Below are 16,277 nucleotides of genomic sequence, written 5' to 3' on the forward strand. Positions count from 1 at the left end.
AGAAAATCCCTCTTAACTTCAAGAAAATTCAAGTCATTCTAATTATTTTTAGGCTAAATATGACTATTTCTAACCCAAAATATTTCCAGCCAGAATTGTATTCCCAGCACTGGAGAAAAACCTTAGTAGACCTTCATGATGCTTTATAGGTAATTAATTTGAATAAACAGCTAAATGAATATTATTATTATTTAATGTAATGCTTATTTCTACATTCCCGGGCACGCCTTTACTAATAGTGACACAAAGCATTATCATTACGGCGGACCTGTGGCGGGCAGGTGGGCGGCAGGGGGCGCTGGTTCACCAGCACGGATGGGTCAGCCAGTCGCGAGCAACTGAAGTTTGGCGATGTTTGTGCGCATGCGCGGATCACACTGTTTGTCCTGTTTCGTCGGTTGACTTTTACCTGTGAAGGTAGACTAGTTTCGATTCGCCGGCGGCTCGAGGAACAGCAGACACCGGGGTCCCGTTCAGAGGTTATTCGACTTTTAACACCCGCCTCCCCGGCACAGTGCGGCTCTCGCTGCGGGGCGTCGGAAAGGGTTTTCTCTCCGGTATTTTAGAGTCGGTGCGCAACAGCGAGAGAAAAGCAGGAGGCAGGTGCACGAGAGAGGAGCGGGCAGGCTGGGGGGGGAGGAGAAGGAGGAGAAGGAGGGCTGCTCGCATTTCCGCGAGGGAGTCCCGTCGTTTACACCGGGGCGAATGGTTGAAAATCAACAGTTTGGCGCCTCTGTGGTCGATCCGCGTTAGTTTCATTAGTATGCGGCTGGAGTCTCTCCCACCCGCCCAGCACACCCCATCCTGCCGCCGACATCCAGCCTGAGGATTGATCGGCAGCCCTGAAGTCTCCTCCGTGCCTGCTAAGTGACTCCTCGCCCCGGGGAGGACGAGGAGGAGGAGGAGGAGGAGGAGGAGGACAACCGACCGTTGTGCGGGTCAGTTTTTACGGACGCGGACACGGACCTCCGCGCCGCGCGGTTCGGGAAGATGATGGGCTTTTTGCGCCGGACCTTCAGCCGCCGCTCGAGGAGCCGCTTCCTGGCGAGAGAGAGGGACGAGCAGGACGGTAAAGGGGGAGGAGGAGGAGGAGGAGGGGGGATGACCGGGAACCCTTTACTCCTGGCCCATCAGCAGCAGGTCGTACACGCGCCCGCCGTGGTCAGCGGGGGGGCGTCGGTTCACATCCCGGCGGCCGGGACGGCGAGGACCACCATCACCTGCCGGGTGCTGCTGCTGGACGGCTCGGACGTCAACGTGGATTTGCCTGTGAGTGAGTTCCCTGGAGACGTGGGGGGAGGGGGGCGTTGACTAGGTGATAGAGCCAGGTCCGGGACCCCCCTGGGGACCCCGTGAAGACCCAGCGGGTTCTCGTGGTTCACGGGCTGAAATGTGTCATATTAATCCTGGAACTTTTTATTTTAAATTCAATGTATTTAGATAAACTAAAATGTAATCGCATGAGGTGAACAGTGTCCTGGTTAGATACTATGTACAAAATGAAATTTAGTTTTATTTCACATTCATCTAGAAAATGACTGTATCCATCTCTTACTTAGAAGATTTGGCCAAACCCCCTTTTTGGATATAAACAACTATTTTAGTTTTTTTTTTGATTGATTTTTTTAATCAATCAATCAATTTAATGTTTTTGACATTTATTTAGCTAAACAATTATAAAAACTATATAAACTAAATAAATTGCAGTTAAAGTTTTAATGGATCAAGAACAATGTGTCTAAAATGTGTCTCTTGAAAAGTTCTGAAAGTTTCACTGCCTGTAGGGGCTTTATAGTAGCCCGCTGGTGTGTGTGGGCCTCTTTCCTGTAGCGAGAGTAGCTGCTCCAGATGGTGTTATGACCAGCCAAGTCATCGCATTACTTCCCCGTTCTGACCGCTGAGAAACCCACCTAAGACGGAAACTAAAGCTGCCCAATATGCCCAACATCTTCCTTTCACTTTGTTTGTCTTCTTTCTCTTTCTGTCTCTATTTGCTTGTATCTGATTTTCTCTGAGAAATCTCTGCTCTCCCCTTGTCTCCCATCCATTTCCCCCTCTCGATCTTCCTTCACGCTCCCTCTGTGGCCTGCTCCCTTGCTCATAATCTTACTCTTTCACACTGCCTCATCACCTCTCCTCCTCCTCCTCCTCCTCCTCCTCCTCCTCCTCCTCCTTTCCCCGCCTGTTCTCCATCCATCTCCCTCTATTCCCTGACTCCCTGATCTGATTTATAACCGTAGGGACTCTGTGTCACGTACAATGGCTACGAGTGTGTGAAGGGTAGGTGGGATGATGAGCGAGTGTGTGGGCATTCGTGCGCAAGTGGCTTCTCCTAAGATGTTTTTTTTTTTTCGCTTTGAAGGTTGCGTGTGTCACCGAAGCTGCCGCGTGCATGCGTCACCTCTGAAACGCTCGGACGGTGTATAATTGCTTCTCAGAGTAGAGAGCATATCTTTCGCGCGCACCGACGGGGGGGGGATCTCACAGCAAATAACGCCAAGCAACAGCTGCAACAACAAGATGACACAGAGCTCTTCAAGCTGGTGGCTTAGTCAAAGGTGTGTTGGAACAAGTTGGCTCATGCCAGGTGTGCGGAGCAGAAACTTTCCCAGTAAAGCTTTTTCGCCCGTCCCTTCGGGGCTAAATGCAGCGAAGACCCAAGGTGGAACAGAAACAGTCAAAAATTCACTCACGTGTGTGTCACATTTTTGCCCCCCCCCCCCCCTCCACGTCCCCAATCCCTTAATACCACTGATTTCCCCACACAGCAGGATCCAAAGTACAAAGCTGTCATCTTTCTACACAACCGCCGTGTGTGGAATACGGGTCGGACTGGGGTCGGGTCTTGAGGGCGACGAGGGACATCTGCTTGTGAATTGTTCAGTTGAAGTTTGGGTGAAAATGTTTCCAGTTGTGCAATAAGTGCAGTTACCGGTGTGTTATTTACCGAGGCCTGGGTACACACATTTCCCTCATTGGCTTGTCCTGCTCTTGTGTTGATCCACAGGCAACGTTAACCCATTTTGCACCGTATTGTCTTTCGTGCCGGAATTAGGTGAAACTCGAGTTTCCAGACTCACTTCACCTTGAGGGGATCGGGTTACAACAACGCAGGAAATGAGAATAAACACACATAAAGCTCAACGTATTGGACCTTTTTGTTCTTCTCTTGTAGAGCAAGTGTAAAGGCCAGGACCTTTTTGACCAGATCATGTATCACATAGATCTGGTGGAGACCGACTACTTTGGATTGCAGTACATGGACGCAGACCAAGTCTCGGTGAGCAACCACCTCTTCCTTCTCTCACAGTCGGACAGAAGATGGTTAAAGTCATTTTCACCTTCTGATTCTTCTTCTTCTTCTAGCACTGGCTGGATGTGTCCAAGCCTATAAAGAAACAGATCCGAGGTAAGTTCAACCTACTGCTTTTAAAGTTACGCCTACTCTTGTTTGTGTGTGTGTGTGTGTGTGTGTGTGTGTGTGTGTGTGTGTGTGTGTGTGTGTGTGTGTGTAAGCAGGTTAGTGGGGAGCAGGTGGCGCATTGTTTAATGTTGACATGGCGATTAGCATGTGCATTAGGTAACTGAGGGATGAATGTTACAGTGAGAGACTGCTTGCTTGCTCGTCCCTCCTTTTGTAGTTTGCAATACTAATAAGATATTTTCCCTTATTGATAAATTACTACATATCTTTGTTTATGTCTTTTCTCTCACATGTGTACACACCTGCACGCATACAGTATTGTTTTTACATTTTTCACTTTTAGACGGGCCTCCGTACAGGCTGTTCTTCAGAGTGAAATTTTACTCTTCCGAGCCAAATAACCTGCGTGAGGAATTTACAAGGTAAAAATCTCACACACACCAATCACACACTCACACACATGGATTTTCTCAGGAGGCCCGTGTGGAGCTCCAAAGCGGATGTGGGGCTAATTACCTTGCTGCTGTGAGCGGATTCAAATCAAGGCCAAACGGCCAGAGACTTGATGTGTCATAGACAGAGGAAAAGTCTGTGATGCATCAATTGATTTATGAAGGTTGCGCCTCTCACTGTGTGTTGTTTTTCTTTCTTTATTTTACACTAACAGGTATCTGTTCGTGTTGCAGCTTCGTCAAGACATTCTGTCTGGCAAGTAAGTAACTTTGTGTCAACATTACAGTGTAAAATACTCAGACAGACAAAGACATGGCCACTGTGTCAATTGTATATGTTACATTTTAAATGATTATTTAGTTTGATATTTTTGGGAATGTGTTTATGAGAGGAAAACAGAAAGGGGAGAACTTGTTGTGTTACTCAGCTTGACAAGTGTGTTTGATTCTTTGCTCTGATCCTGAACAAATAACCCCATTACTTAATAATTACGATAGGAAGCAAACTTACAATTACTTCTTATCCTAATTACTCAACAGTCAATATGGTTATTTGGAGTTCAAGTCGGGAAACAGTTGTTTGTTTGGTATGTTAATTAACCCCTGAAGCAACAGCTAGTGTTGTCTCAGTCATTGCAAATGCCTGGTGTACGACCAATTATTCAAAACCCACATAACTTTATTTACAGTTCCAATGGAGAGCCCAACACTTATGACAACACTGAATACGATCCTGATTTATAAGATAATTAGTTTCATAATTATGCTTAAGACTTCTATGGCATTTAATCCTTAGGAGTAATTTCAGGGGACTTTCTCTTTATCTGCCAAGAACGCCGGTTCTCAAAAGTAGCGTCTCACACCCACCCACCTGTGGGAGCGTACACACGGCTCACCTACATTGGAGTTAAAGGGCACTTCTGCACAGTGGAGCGTGCTCACCTACACACAAACACAAGCCTGCAAGCACAAACGCACTCAGACGGCGCGTTGCCCTTCTCCCTCCTCCTGACTATCTGGGCCACGCGTCCCCAGAGTCCGGCTCTATTATAAAGCTCAAGATCAGGAACAGCGGAGGGCTGCTTATTTTAGGTAAAAAGGTTGCTCCTCTTCTCCTTGACATGCGCGCGCACACACACACACACACACACACACACACACACACACACACACACACACACACACACAGTGTGTAGGGCATTCGGATGCTTTTATGTCAATCCAACCTGTATGTTTGGAATGCACCTATGATAAAAACAGCTCATCAGCAGTGTCTCTTTTCCTCCTTTCAGATTGAAATGTCCGTACGATGTCTCAGTAGAGCTGGCGGCCTTTTGTTTACAAAGTAAGTAGACATTTAGATTCTTCACGTTTCGGAAGGCCATAAATCTCCATTTGTTTCACGGCTTGCAACATTTAGTCTCCTCGTAAATATTTTATTTTCTATTTATTGTCTAATTTATCATTGGGTGGCAGGGCAGGTTTTATATCCTCAGAGATGCATTTACTTTGACATCCAAGGAGGAAATCTATGCAAGCAAAACTTTCTCTAAAGGGCAAATTTCATTTTTTAAGCACAACGTGAGCACACATACATCAGTATGGTCCGAGCTTTCTGAAAATATAACTAGAGGAGTATGCTAAAAGGGGAAAGAAGTACGATATAAATTTTGTTGTTCCGTAAATTAAAAGTATTCTCAGGTCAGCGTGAACGTACAGAGAGCCTGAGAGTGAAATTTACATATAAATACAGCGGCCACTGTGGCCAAAAGAGACAATTACAGCATTACGGTAAAACATAGTAGAGACGTGTCAAACTGCTGCTCCACCTCACCTGCATCTCTGGATTGAGTTTGTGCGTTTGTACTTGACGTCTCTTTGCTTCCACATCCAGGTGAGCTGGGAGACTGTGATCCCTTTGAGCACTCTCCTGAGCTGGTGTCTGAGTTTCGTTTCACCCCCAAACAGAGCGGGCCCATGGAGGCGGACATCTTCGGCCGGTGGTTGGACCTCCGGTGAGTTTGTACATAAACTCGACGTCTAGGCGTGTGCCTGAAATTGTTACTTTTTCCAACCACATTCCACAACACTTACGTCTGCACAAAGGTAACTTATCGGAGGGGTGTGGGTGGGGGGGGGGGGGGGGGCTGAGAACTGAGCGGGTTTATCTCCTCATCGGATGAAACAACTGGGGCAAAAAGCTGAGCGCTGAGGAAGACATTCTCCTCCTGCCTTTCAGCGCCAGCGTTGGAACTGATGAGATCTAAATCCCCCCCCCCACTCACCTCCCCACCCCTCCACCCCTCACCCTCGGCCTCGCTCTCACTGCTTGTATGAAGGATTAAGGGACTAATCCCTGGAGGGTCTTGATTGATTCCGGGCAGTGTTTAACCCAGCCACGGTCTGATTGCTCCCGTCTCGGATTAGATTACGTACACATATGCTGTGCGGACTCACACTGAGTTCACAGTCATTCTTACGCACAACACAGAGACTGAGTCAGGGAGGGTTGCCCGCTCCTCACACCAATTACCGGTGGAAGTCATGCAGCAATTGGCGTTACTGACAGAGCCTCACAGAACTGAGAGTGACAGACAAAGTGATATTTTTTCTTTTAAAAACATAACATGACATCTGATTTAAAATTTGCAGGGGAAAGAGCCCGTCGGAAGCAGAGATTTCTTTTCTCAACAAATGCAAGTGGCTGGAGCTCTACGGAGTAGATATGCACTTTGTCAAGGTGGGTGAGTGTGTTTGCATTCGGAAATGTCAAGTCATTGAAACTGTCTTGCAACTAAAGGATTTTGTATTGTTTCTTTAGGGCAGAGACGGAGGTCAATATGCACTCGGTCTCACTCCTACGGGCATTTTAGTATTTGAAGGTCACAACAAAATCGGCCTCTTCTTTTGGTAAGTACATCGAAAGCATCTCTAAACCAATGGTTCCCTGTGGGTGCTGGGGCACTTGGGGGGGGGAGTGGGGGTCAAGGGTGCAACAAAGTCTGTCCATTTTGAATCACAGTAACTGACTAAAAGGATTATTTAATATTTAGCAGGAAGTCCGCGGAGCAACATAATATAATATGTGGAGGGGTTTCTTTGTGCTTAAATGAGAAAAGGCCTACTCTAAATAGATTATATTAGTATTATTATACCTGATTCTATGGTTTCTGTTTGTTTGGAAATCCCTGCTAATTATCTTGACCTTAATAAATGAGACTCGAGCCTGAGTTGCCAATAAAGAGCCATTGGTTTTGTTTTTCATGCGTGTCTTTGTGTGTTATCCAGGCCAAAAATCACTCGGCTGGATTTCAAAAGGAGTCGACTCACGTTGGTCGTGGTGGAGGATGACGATCAGGTTTGTGTCCCGTCTCAAACACCAGCCCACACCTTGCGCGCAAACAATCGCAAGAGGACGCACAAACACACAGACACCAGGCGGCTAACTGCATTAGTTTCTTTTTCTGATTCCAGGATCGGGAGCAGGAGCACACGTTTGTGTTCCAGCTGGACAACTCCAAGAACTGCAAGCACCTGTGGAAGTGTGCCGTGGAGAGCCACGCCTTCTTCCGGCTCCGCCAACCGACCGCGGGCAAGGCCAGCCACAACGACTTCACGCGACTGGGGTCTCGCTTCAGATTCAGGTAGATCCCAGAGAACGAAAGGCTCCTCCTGCTCACAAAGTTCATCATTAACAGCTCAAACGGCACCTCAGAGGGTGCAGTACGAGTCGTCTCACACAGGTAGTTGTGGCCAGCACTAGTCCCAGCACATGGGAAATGGCGTGTCACATAAAACAGAGCCTGTGTGTCTATGGTTACAGCGTATCTATGGTTACATGGACCAGTTCCTATGGCGACTGAAATGTTCCCTTCGTATTGTTTGTTTTCTTCTGACTATTATCAGAGATGGTCAAAGCAAATTCTCACACTTGAAGGCCGTTCCTGACATTTGTTAGAGTGGTGAGTTGCAGCCTTACGATGTCTGTTTTACTCCAGTTATGGATTTAAAACCTAGACGCCGGAAGTAAAAACAGGATCACCTGTAGGGTTTACTGCAATCAGTGTGCCAAACATACTGATGTATGCAGAGATGTTTTTGGGGTGCCTGTTTTTTAATTTTTAATTAAAAGTAATTTCTTGAAAGAAGAAGAAAGAGTATTTGAGTGTGCCAAAGAAAATAATTTAAGAGCAAAAAAAGTCAAATGTCAAGTCAATTAAATAGAAATATATTTTTTTAAGAGCTTCTAGAATTTCTAGAGCTGAATTACTTGTGATTTTGCATTGTTTCTGTCTTTTATCAACTACTTCATACATATTATTTAAACCCCTGAATGGTAAAGGAACAATAGTCTCCTCAAAGATTACTCTTATCTTAACACCTGAAGGAACCAGTTTTCCTGTTGACGGCACAATAACAACAGACTCTTGTTTTTTAATCCTTAAAGAGTAATATTGTTTTGTGTTTTCCTTAGTGGGAAAACCGAGTATCAGGCAACTCACGGAGGCAGACTGAGGAGGGCCAGCACATTCGAGAGAAGGCCGAGCAAGAGATACCCCTCCCGCACACAGTCGCTGGGCAAAGGTGAGTCTTATCAGCACATGCAAAAGTTGATGACTAACCGCACCTACTTAGTCCTTTATGTGCCGCCCCAAATATCACAAAGATCAGATACTGTTTTAATTCACTGTCGTTTTGGAAAGGTTGATTATATATAAGAGAAAAGGAAAACCTGCAGCTTGTGAAATAGTCATAAAAATGAGGCGCTAATTCAAAAGGTTGCTTTGACTTAAGTAGGTTGTTTCTATCTTGTCCGAAACATATATCCCCACCTTCTGTGAGCTACAGTAGCTCATAAATGGGTGATCAGGGGCAGATTGAAAAACTGTATCTACTTCCACAAAGCTTGTATTCATTGGACCGTTACAGTCATTCAGCCCTATGAAACAAATACAAATGAAGATTCAAGTTTTGATAACAGCTGAGCGTCAGATTGACAACACGTACGCAAAGAGTTTGGACTAAAAAACAGATTTACACACGATGAACGTTCAGATAAATGAGGATAAAACAACAAGTAATCATATTTCCTGCTTCTCTATTTTTCTCTCTCTTTCTGTTAGTTGCCATTTCTCCAGCCAAGCCGTTGCATAGCAGGTAAAATACACAAAAACACAACACAATACACATATGTAAATTTGTATTACTGTATATGTGAGAACATTCCATTTATTACATTCATTCCTTATCCTCTAACCTGAAGCTTAATCCACGTAACGTCCTGGATAATCTTAACGCGAAACACAAAAAAAGACCTTAGTAAAAGAGAGTAAAATGTTTCACTTTATAGGGTTTTTCTCACCTTGTGAGGATACCGTGCTTCGTAAATGACGTACAAAAAGAGGTTCATGTTTTCAGTTTGTTTGATAATCTGCTACGATAATCTGCTACGGTGATTGTTGTCCATATTTTCTAGCTCTCGCCCAAGCCCTGATCCCAGCCTGCAACGAGTGAGTGACCTCAGATAACCTACTTTTACGCACGCACGCATACAAGAGCCAGCGCAGGAGCCCCCGATCTGGCTCCGCTCTTGTTACAACGTTTCATTTCAGCGTCTCCTCAATCCGCCTCCTCTTCTCCCCTCACAGTACCAGCACAACATTCCCATTGGCCACGAGCTGTGGCACCCGGCGCTCACCCCTCCAGTGTACCTGCACCCCGGACACACACCACCACACAGGTTAGACAAAGAGCTGGGTGCAGAGATACTGCAGCACATTTGGTTTTTAAATTGCTTTGAGAAGAGGATGTGAGTGAGTCTCACGGGTTCTTGATCAGAAATTGACTGGATGGAACATCTCTTTCTTTTTTTTAGACAGGGTCACTTATTTCACGTTTCACAAATAATCTCATTTTCACCACACTCCATGTCACTCATGAACCTTACAAGTCTGTGTTTTGTCTTGTCTCAATGCTTTTGTGTGCAATGTGTGTGTGTGTGTGTCCGTGTGTGTGTGTGTGTGATCCTCCATTTCTCTGTGACGTTCAGGCCTTCTCACGAGTTTGCGAGTCCTGCGTCCGATCCTCCTCCCCCCCCACAGCGAACCAGCGGCACCTTCCCTGGATCAATCAGTGTGGTTTACAGGGATAAGGTCATGACCGCACTTTGACCTCTGTTTGAACTGGAAATCTGTTCACAAGTTAGACTCACTGCGAGTTACAAGGACCGGCGTCCCAGGGAGAGAGGCTCCATTGAGGATTCAATGGGAGAAGTTGGCCGCATCATCGTCATCACCTCTTTCATCATCCATTTGTCGCATCGCCTCATCTGTTTCAGTGTGCACCTTCATGAGATGTCCCGAAAAGAAGCAATGGGAGAGACATGAGGGGAAAGGGACAAGTGAAACAGGAAGTTAGTTATTTTAAATGTGCCCTATTGACACTGTCAACAGTTGCATGGACAGCTGTAGCCGTGACACACAGCTCGTGGAGGCCAAAAGGCACTTTAAAACCGAGCACCTTTGTAATGATTGCTGCGATATGCGTCATAAATGCTCCTTTCATGCAGTTATTACTGAGACAATGACGGAAATACAATATATTTTTGGAATAAGGACGACTTTCTCATGCCAATAATACAAAAATCCACATGGTAACCATAGAAACAAAGATGCACCTTCAACTCCAGAACAGATTTACGTTTTCTCCAGTGTCAAAGTAACACAGTGATAGTCATCTGTATGGTGACTACACCCTTAAACAGGAGTAGCTCATAGCTAATGGAATGTTGTTGCTGCAAGTTTGCTAAAATGTAAATTTGAGTATTGAGTTGACCGCCAACTCAATAACTAGTTATGGTATATTTCCTGTTTACAGATCCCAAATCTACCAAAATGCTGTTCCAAAAACTACAGCATGTTTATTAACCAAAAGTTACCAAAAATAAAAGCGACAAAATTCAATACTACTAATTTTCTTCAGGGTTGTACCGAATATTAGTTGTCGGAGTTTGGGTTTTTTGGCATGTCTAAGGCTCAGAATGTCTCATCAACATGGTTCATATACAAATATAACGTGAGATTCAAAAACCTTTGTATAGAGTAAATCACACCACTAGAACGAATGATATTAGGATAGGACGAGGTTTAATAGCTTTGTGCCTTGCTTTACTTTTCGACCTTTTCATGTAGTCGTAGTCTGTGTTTCAATCCTTCATGATGTTTACCGCATGAATGTGTCTTCATGCTTGAGAAATGTTATGACGCTAATTTATCAATATCACTTTAGTTAGAGTGAGATATGGTAATACGTGCTTTCAGAATGAGGTCACTCTTAACAGATGGAAGGGTTGAGCACATGCAGGATGCTGGTTTAGGGATTGAGCTGATTTAAAATGTATAGTTCAGTGTGAAAAAGTGGCATGAAATCAAATCCTGCATTGTGTGTTGTTATGCTTTCAAAGAGAGGTTTTTATTGTAGCAGCTAATGAATTTGTTGAATCAACCAACTGTTTACAGAAATCTTGCCAATGTTTTGCATTATACTGTGTGGACTTGCTCGGCTTTTCAAATAAACTAAATGTTTATAATTTCAAAGAAAAAATGTAAAATCTGTCCTTCATTGATTTATAACTTAAGCCCACTTGTAACAGTCTTCCTCCTCATCTACAATGGTGTCTGTTGAATATTCTTTATAACCTTGTGACAGAAAATTTGAATTATTATAATTCAAATGGTAATGGTTTATCTTTCAAGGTTTATGGAAAAAGATGATAGCTTGATCGTACCTGTTGTCTTTAGTTTCCCTCTGAGTGGACCTGCTTCAGACCATCAGTTCAGCATTGAAGAAAATGAGACTTTGTGTTCTGGTAAAATCCACCACCATCACCGGCGCCACACACACAGCCAGGAAACGCTCTGTCACACACACAACAAGAACAGTGAGTACGCTCAGCCGATCCGGGATATGTCAATATGCAAAAATATTGCTTTTCACACAGAAAACTTGCTTTGCCACATTGATGATTGAAAAAAGATAACTTAGTAACCCCCCTTAATTTGATAAATCAGACTGATTAAGCCTCAAATAAGCTTCAGATAAATGTTGAAATATGGCTTAGTGAAGAGGCCGGCAGGTTTTGTCCCCCGTCTCGTCTACTGAAAGTGCACTGTGGCGGTTTCTCTTCATGTTCATGGCCAGTATGAACCACAGGAATGATTACATCAAGAAAAAAGCAGCTTAATATTATTTTAAGACAAGTTTTGTGTTGTGCATAAACCTTCTCTTTTGAATCCATTCTCTTAGGTTCCTTCTTTCTTTACAATGTATACATTTATTTTGTTAATATAAAAGAAAAGCTTCTGTAAAAATCGGCCACTGTGGAAGTCAATCAATAATGACAGTGATACGGTACAATGTCTAGACAATGACTTCATCAACTATTCCATAACTGGTGTCCGAAATATATTATGTCCACACACTAACTAATGTAGCCTGGAGTTCATTTTGTCATTCATCTTTGTGTGCATTAGAACGTCGAGCTCCTCACTGCCCTGCAGATGAGTCGGATGTATCTCCGTCTCTGCTCAAGGCTCTAGAGGCGGATAGTGAATCGCCCCCCTGGCCTTCACTGCACGTCAACATGGACAACAAGGTCAGACACTGCCCCTATAAACCCCCCCACCCCATCTCTGCTCACAAGAAGTTGAGCATTTTCTTTACTCCCTGTTCCCCTGCCAGGGAGAGGAGAAGCAGCTGTCCGAAAAGTCTCTTCACCCTTCTAACTCCCCGGCGATGCTCCCTGACCGTCTTAAGTGTAACATCCTCAAAGCCCAGATGGAGGCGGCCTTCAGGGTGAGTACCGATGCCGACATCGCCCTGACCCTCAAAGCCTTGTGTCCTGTGCGGCGTAAATAACAGCAGTAATCCACTTTTCTTCCACAACAAAGAAGGAAGCTCCAAGCTCCTCGCCGAGAGGAAAAAACTCAAACGAGACCCTTAATGACAGGCAGGTGCCATCGTCCTACTGTTGCATGCTTAACTGTGTTTCTATGTACTGTAGCTCTCTATGTGACAGTAACTCTGGTCCTCAGGTATCAAAGCTCATCCCAAGACTCCGCTGCATCCAGTCTGACCGCAGAGAAGACGTCACATCGGCAAGACCTGGACCCGACGCCGGAGAGGCTTCATCGCAAAGACAAAACAAGCACCGACCGCAGGAAACGACTGGTCAGACAGTTCAGCTTGTGAGTGCACGTCGCCTATGATTTACTATCTCCCAACCAGCCCTGGAGCACTTGAGAGGAAGCGTCTCTCTCTGGAAAACAACAGCCCGCGGAGTACTTAAAGCGAAACCAGCACTGCGTCCGCTTTTGAGTATGTTATTTGGCTCAATCTTCAGGATGTGTGAGTCATTTAGTCTCTCTCTCTCGCTCTTACGCAGTAACCATGAAGATGAAGATAATCTCCCAGAAGCACTTGCAGCAATCTCCTCCCAGAGTGCAGCAGGGTCAGGGTCCAGCGGCTCATTGGACAAACAGATACAGCCGTCCATTTACCCACAGGTGCTCTCACACACGCAGGCACAACTCAAAAATCCAGAGTGCATGTTGGTTGAACGCCTCTTAGCATTACTTGTAAGTAAACAGCAGAATGTCTGTGTGTGCGTGTGCGTGTGTGTGTGTGCGTGTGTCTGTACATTGATGTTTATTCCAGGTGGATAAAATGCCAGCATTGGAGCTGAGTAGTCCATGCTGTCCCTCTCCTTCGCCTTCTCCCCATCCCTCCCCTTCTTACTACCATAGCTCCATTCCTCGCCTGGCCCCTTACCCCGCTGCCCATAATGACAGGTAACACACCACAATTTGCAAAAATCTCCCTCTACAGATCGGAAGTAAGGATTCTGGGGCATCAAGGTCTACCGGTTAGGAGACAAACCATATAACCCGTGCTGCAGCTAACACTTATTTTCATTATCAATTAACATGCTGGATATTGTCTCGATTAATCTCTCAATTGCTAGTTTTGTCTCTAAGATGAGAAAATGGTTTTAAATAAAGATTACAAAAAATAGCCCGAGGTGACAAACGTCTTTTTTGGTTCAAAACCATGTGTGACAAAGACACAGCATCACATCTTCACATTTAAGAAGCTGGAAAACACAAACACGGCATTTTTGCTCAACTCGTCTCTCTGCCTGTGCAACGCAAAATGTTCTTGCCCTGTTTATATTATTTGTATTATCTTCATTGTTGTAAAAATAATTATGCAGCTCTTTCGACCTCGTCTCTCATGAAAAGTGGATTTTAAAGGTCTGCTTTCTTTGGACTATTACCTGGTTGCATGAAGGGGGAAATGAAAACAGGCACAATTGTGCAAACTCCAATCTTCAAACTCCTCACAACATGAGGTTTTAATTTTTCTATGTTTGTAGCGGAGAGGAAATGAGGGTGGACAGAGAGAAGATACTAAGAGCCCTCCTGATGACGGAGCTATGAGACCTTGACCCTTCACCCCTGTGACGTCATCATCAGGTGCATCAGACCTGGCGTTTGGTGAGAAAAGTGAGAACAGAGGGCCGAAAGTTGTTGGCTGCAGTCAACATTTGTATATTTGCATAATACATTCAGTTAAAATATATATTTCCATAAAATGCAATTGTTATATATTTGCTTGATTGTTTATTTTAGAAGGGAGGTTCTTTAAATACATCTAAATGAAACTGTTTATTCTATAAATTAACTGACTGACTCACTCTAACACACAGACACACACATCACAGACAAGCTACAGACGTGACCGGTGCTCCCTGCATGGTAAAAGTGTTTCATGATGAAATATTAATCTGACTTACTGTCGGGTTACGTCTAACTTCTGTGCCATCAACCCATCAACGCGGTGTCCGTGTTCAGGCTTAAACTGTATTTCAGACGGCGACTGTTGAAGCATCGATCTCTGCACTTTAAATTACAGCGGCTGAAGTAAAGTAAAACAATTTTATCAGTTTTTACAAACATCACAATAAAAATGTTGAGTAGACAGCAGGCCACGTTTCTTGTGTCAGAGAGCCTTTTTAAAAAAAAATGCTAAAACATTTGCAGCATTTCATTTTTAAGAAAGTTGCTGATTGACAGATGTAATCTCAGTTCACCCACTAGAAGGAGACATATCTGCAGTCACGCCCGAGCGCTTTGATCCTGTACTACAGGTTTTCATGTGAAAAGGGTTGTGCGTCACAACTTTTTAAATGCGGTTTCACTGGTCGAAAAGACAAAAGTTGTGTTGTTGGTGTTAGCTTTTGTTTAAGCACAACCCCGCTGCTTCACTACTTTGTTTCACATGTTGTTTTGTCACAACCACGTGAGAGGGGACTAATGATTTGCTGCTGTACTTTTTGTGTTGATCGTGGTTGGGTCCTAATAAAGGTTACATCACCTGTTTGACAACTCTTTAGCAGCATCTTTGGTCTTTGCACTGACATGACAATGTGGAATGGCCTCACCTTGCATGCCTTTGTGGTTAGAGTGTATATACATGCCTCACCCAGTGAGGGAATGTTGTTTTAGGCTAGTACTGATGCATCTGCCTCTTAACACACCTACAGTCTCAGGTACGGTACAGTGAGTAAACGTGTATTTGCACCTCTGTTCTCTCAGTGAAGCACAGCAGCTTAGATAATCATCTTCATGCAAGGTACAATGGAGAGAATCTGGAATGAGTTTTTAAAAAAAGCATATCTTTACCATGTACGGCATCCTCAAAATGCTGTTATTTTTATGATTATTGAACCTTAAGATAGATTAAACCTCACGAGAACCTCAAGAGAAGTGTGACATTATGACTAATCCAGTGTTTCCCCTGGGTTTACAGCTTTGGGAGGAATAGAGGACACAGTGTAACTAATAAAATAACAATGTTCTATAGGGGAGGTTACCCCAGACGAATTCTGTTGGGATGTGGAGCTAAATAGAAAATGAATGAAAAGACTTTCCCATATAATGGTAGGGCAAAGAAAGACTGTAATTTATAAATCTCCTATAACAGCGTTGTGCATGACACAAACAAATAATTAAATCTTGTTGAATATCCTGAATTTGTGCAAATTGTGACAATTCTTAAAAATGTGTCAGCTGTTATCAGGGTTAACACTGATCATTTATGGAATCATAGCTTCCTTTGAAATAATACCACATGAACAATACATTTCAAATATTTCCGACCTCCGCAAAGTAGGTGATGAAAGTTAAACTGTGTATACGAAAGTATTATGGACTTTGTTGTATAGATACCACTGGTGTTACTACGCCAGTTGAGGCAGTGTTTTTGTCAGTGGGAGTATGAGTGAGTGTATTTAAGAGGGATCAAGCTGGGTGGGGTGCACGGGATTGTATTACACAATGCTA

General features: G+C 44.2%; 1 protein-coding gene across 6 annotated transcripts; it reads left to right on the forward strand.

Annotated features, from left to right (window-relative positions):
* Positions 1-265: 265 nt before the first annotated feature.
* epb41l4b (erythrocyte membrane protein band 4.1 like 4B) lies at positions 266-15,320 on the forward strand. Of its 6 annotated transcripts, none has more exons than XR_013453767.1 (24): positions 266-1,269; positions 3,176-3,280; positions 3,367-3,409; positions 3,768-3,846; positions 4,092-4,136; positions 5,169-5,221; positions 5,771-5,891; positions 6,529-6,616; positions 6,698-6,786; positions 7,165-7,234; positions 7,351-7,520; positions 8,351-8,460; positions 9,000-9,033; positions 9,353-9,386; positions 9,525-9,616; positions 11,676-11,815; positions 12,408-12,529; positions 12,616-12,729; positions 12,825-12,883; positions 12,969-13,121; positions 13,319-13,439; positions 13,591-13,724; positions 14,309-14,429; positions 14,642-15,320. XR_013453767.1 is itself a non-coding variant. In XM_040165271.2 (23 exons), the coding sequence occupies exons 1-23, from the start codon at positions 991-993 to the stop codon at positions 14,370-14,372; spliced, it is 2,319 nt and encodes a 772-aa protein (XP_040021205.2). In that variant the 5' UTR covers positions 266-990; the 3' UTR covers positions 14,373-15,320. The 6 variants fall into 6 exon arrangements, 3 of the variants coding, with proteins under 3 accessions (XP_040021205.2, XP_077951182.1, XP_077951183.1); XR_013453766.1 differs by having other exon boundaries at positions 14,309-14,438; positions 14,642-14,771; XR_013453768.1 differs by lacking the exon at positions 13,591-13,724 and having other exon boundaries at positions 14,309-14,438.
* The last annotated feature ends 957 nt before the right edge of the window (positions 15,321-16,277 follow it).

The sequence above is a fragment of the Gasterosteus aculeatus genome, chromosome 20 (assembly GCF_964276395.1).
Source record: "Gasterosteus aculeatus chromosome 20, fGasAcu3.hap1.1, whole genome shotgun sequence".
NCBI lineage: Eukaryota > Metazoa > Chordata > Actinopteri > Perciformes > Gasterosteidae > Gasterosteus > Gasterosteus aculeatus.

What these genes read in the sequence shown, in the direction of transcription:
- epb41l4b (XM_040165271.2), top strand. Translation starts at nt 991, where the DNA reads ATGATGGGCTTTTTGCGCCGGACCTTCAGCCGCCGCTCGAGGAGCCGC. An exon ending in GGGTCTCGCTTCAGATTCAG is followed by an intron (nt 7,521 to 8,350) that starts GTAGATCCCAGA and finishes TGTTTTCCTTAG; the next exon opens with TGGGAAAACCGAGTATCAGG. An exon ending in CTGGTCAGACAGTTCAGCTT is followed by an intron (nt 13,122 to 13,318) that starts GTGAGTGCACGT and finishes GCTCTTACGCAG; the next exon opens with TAACCATGAAGATGAAGATA.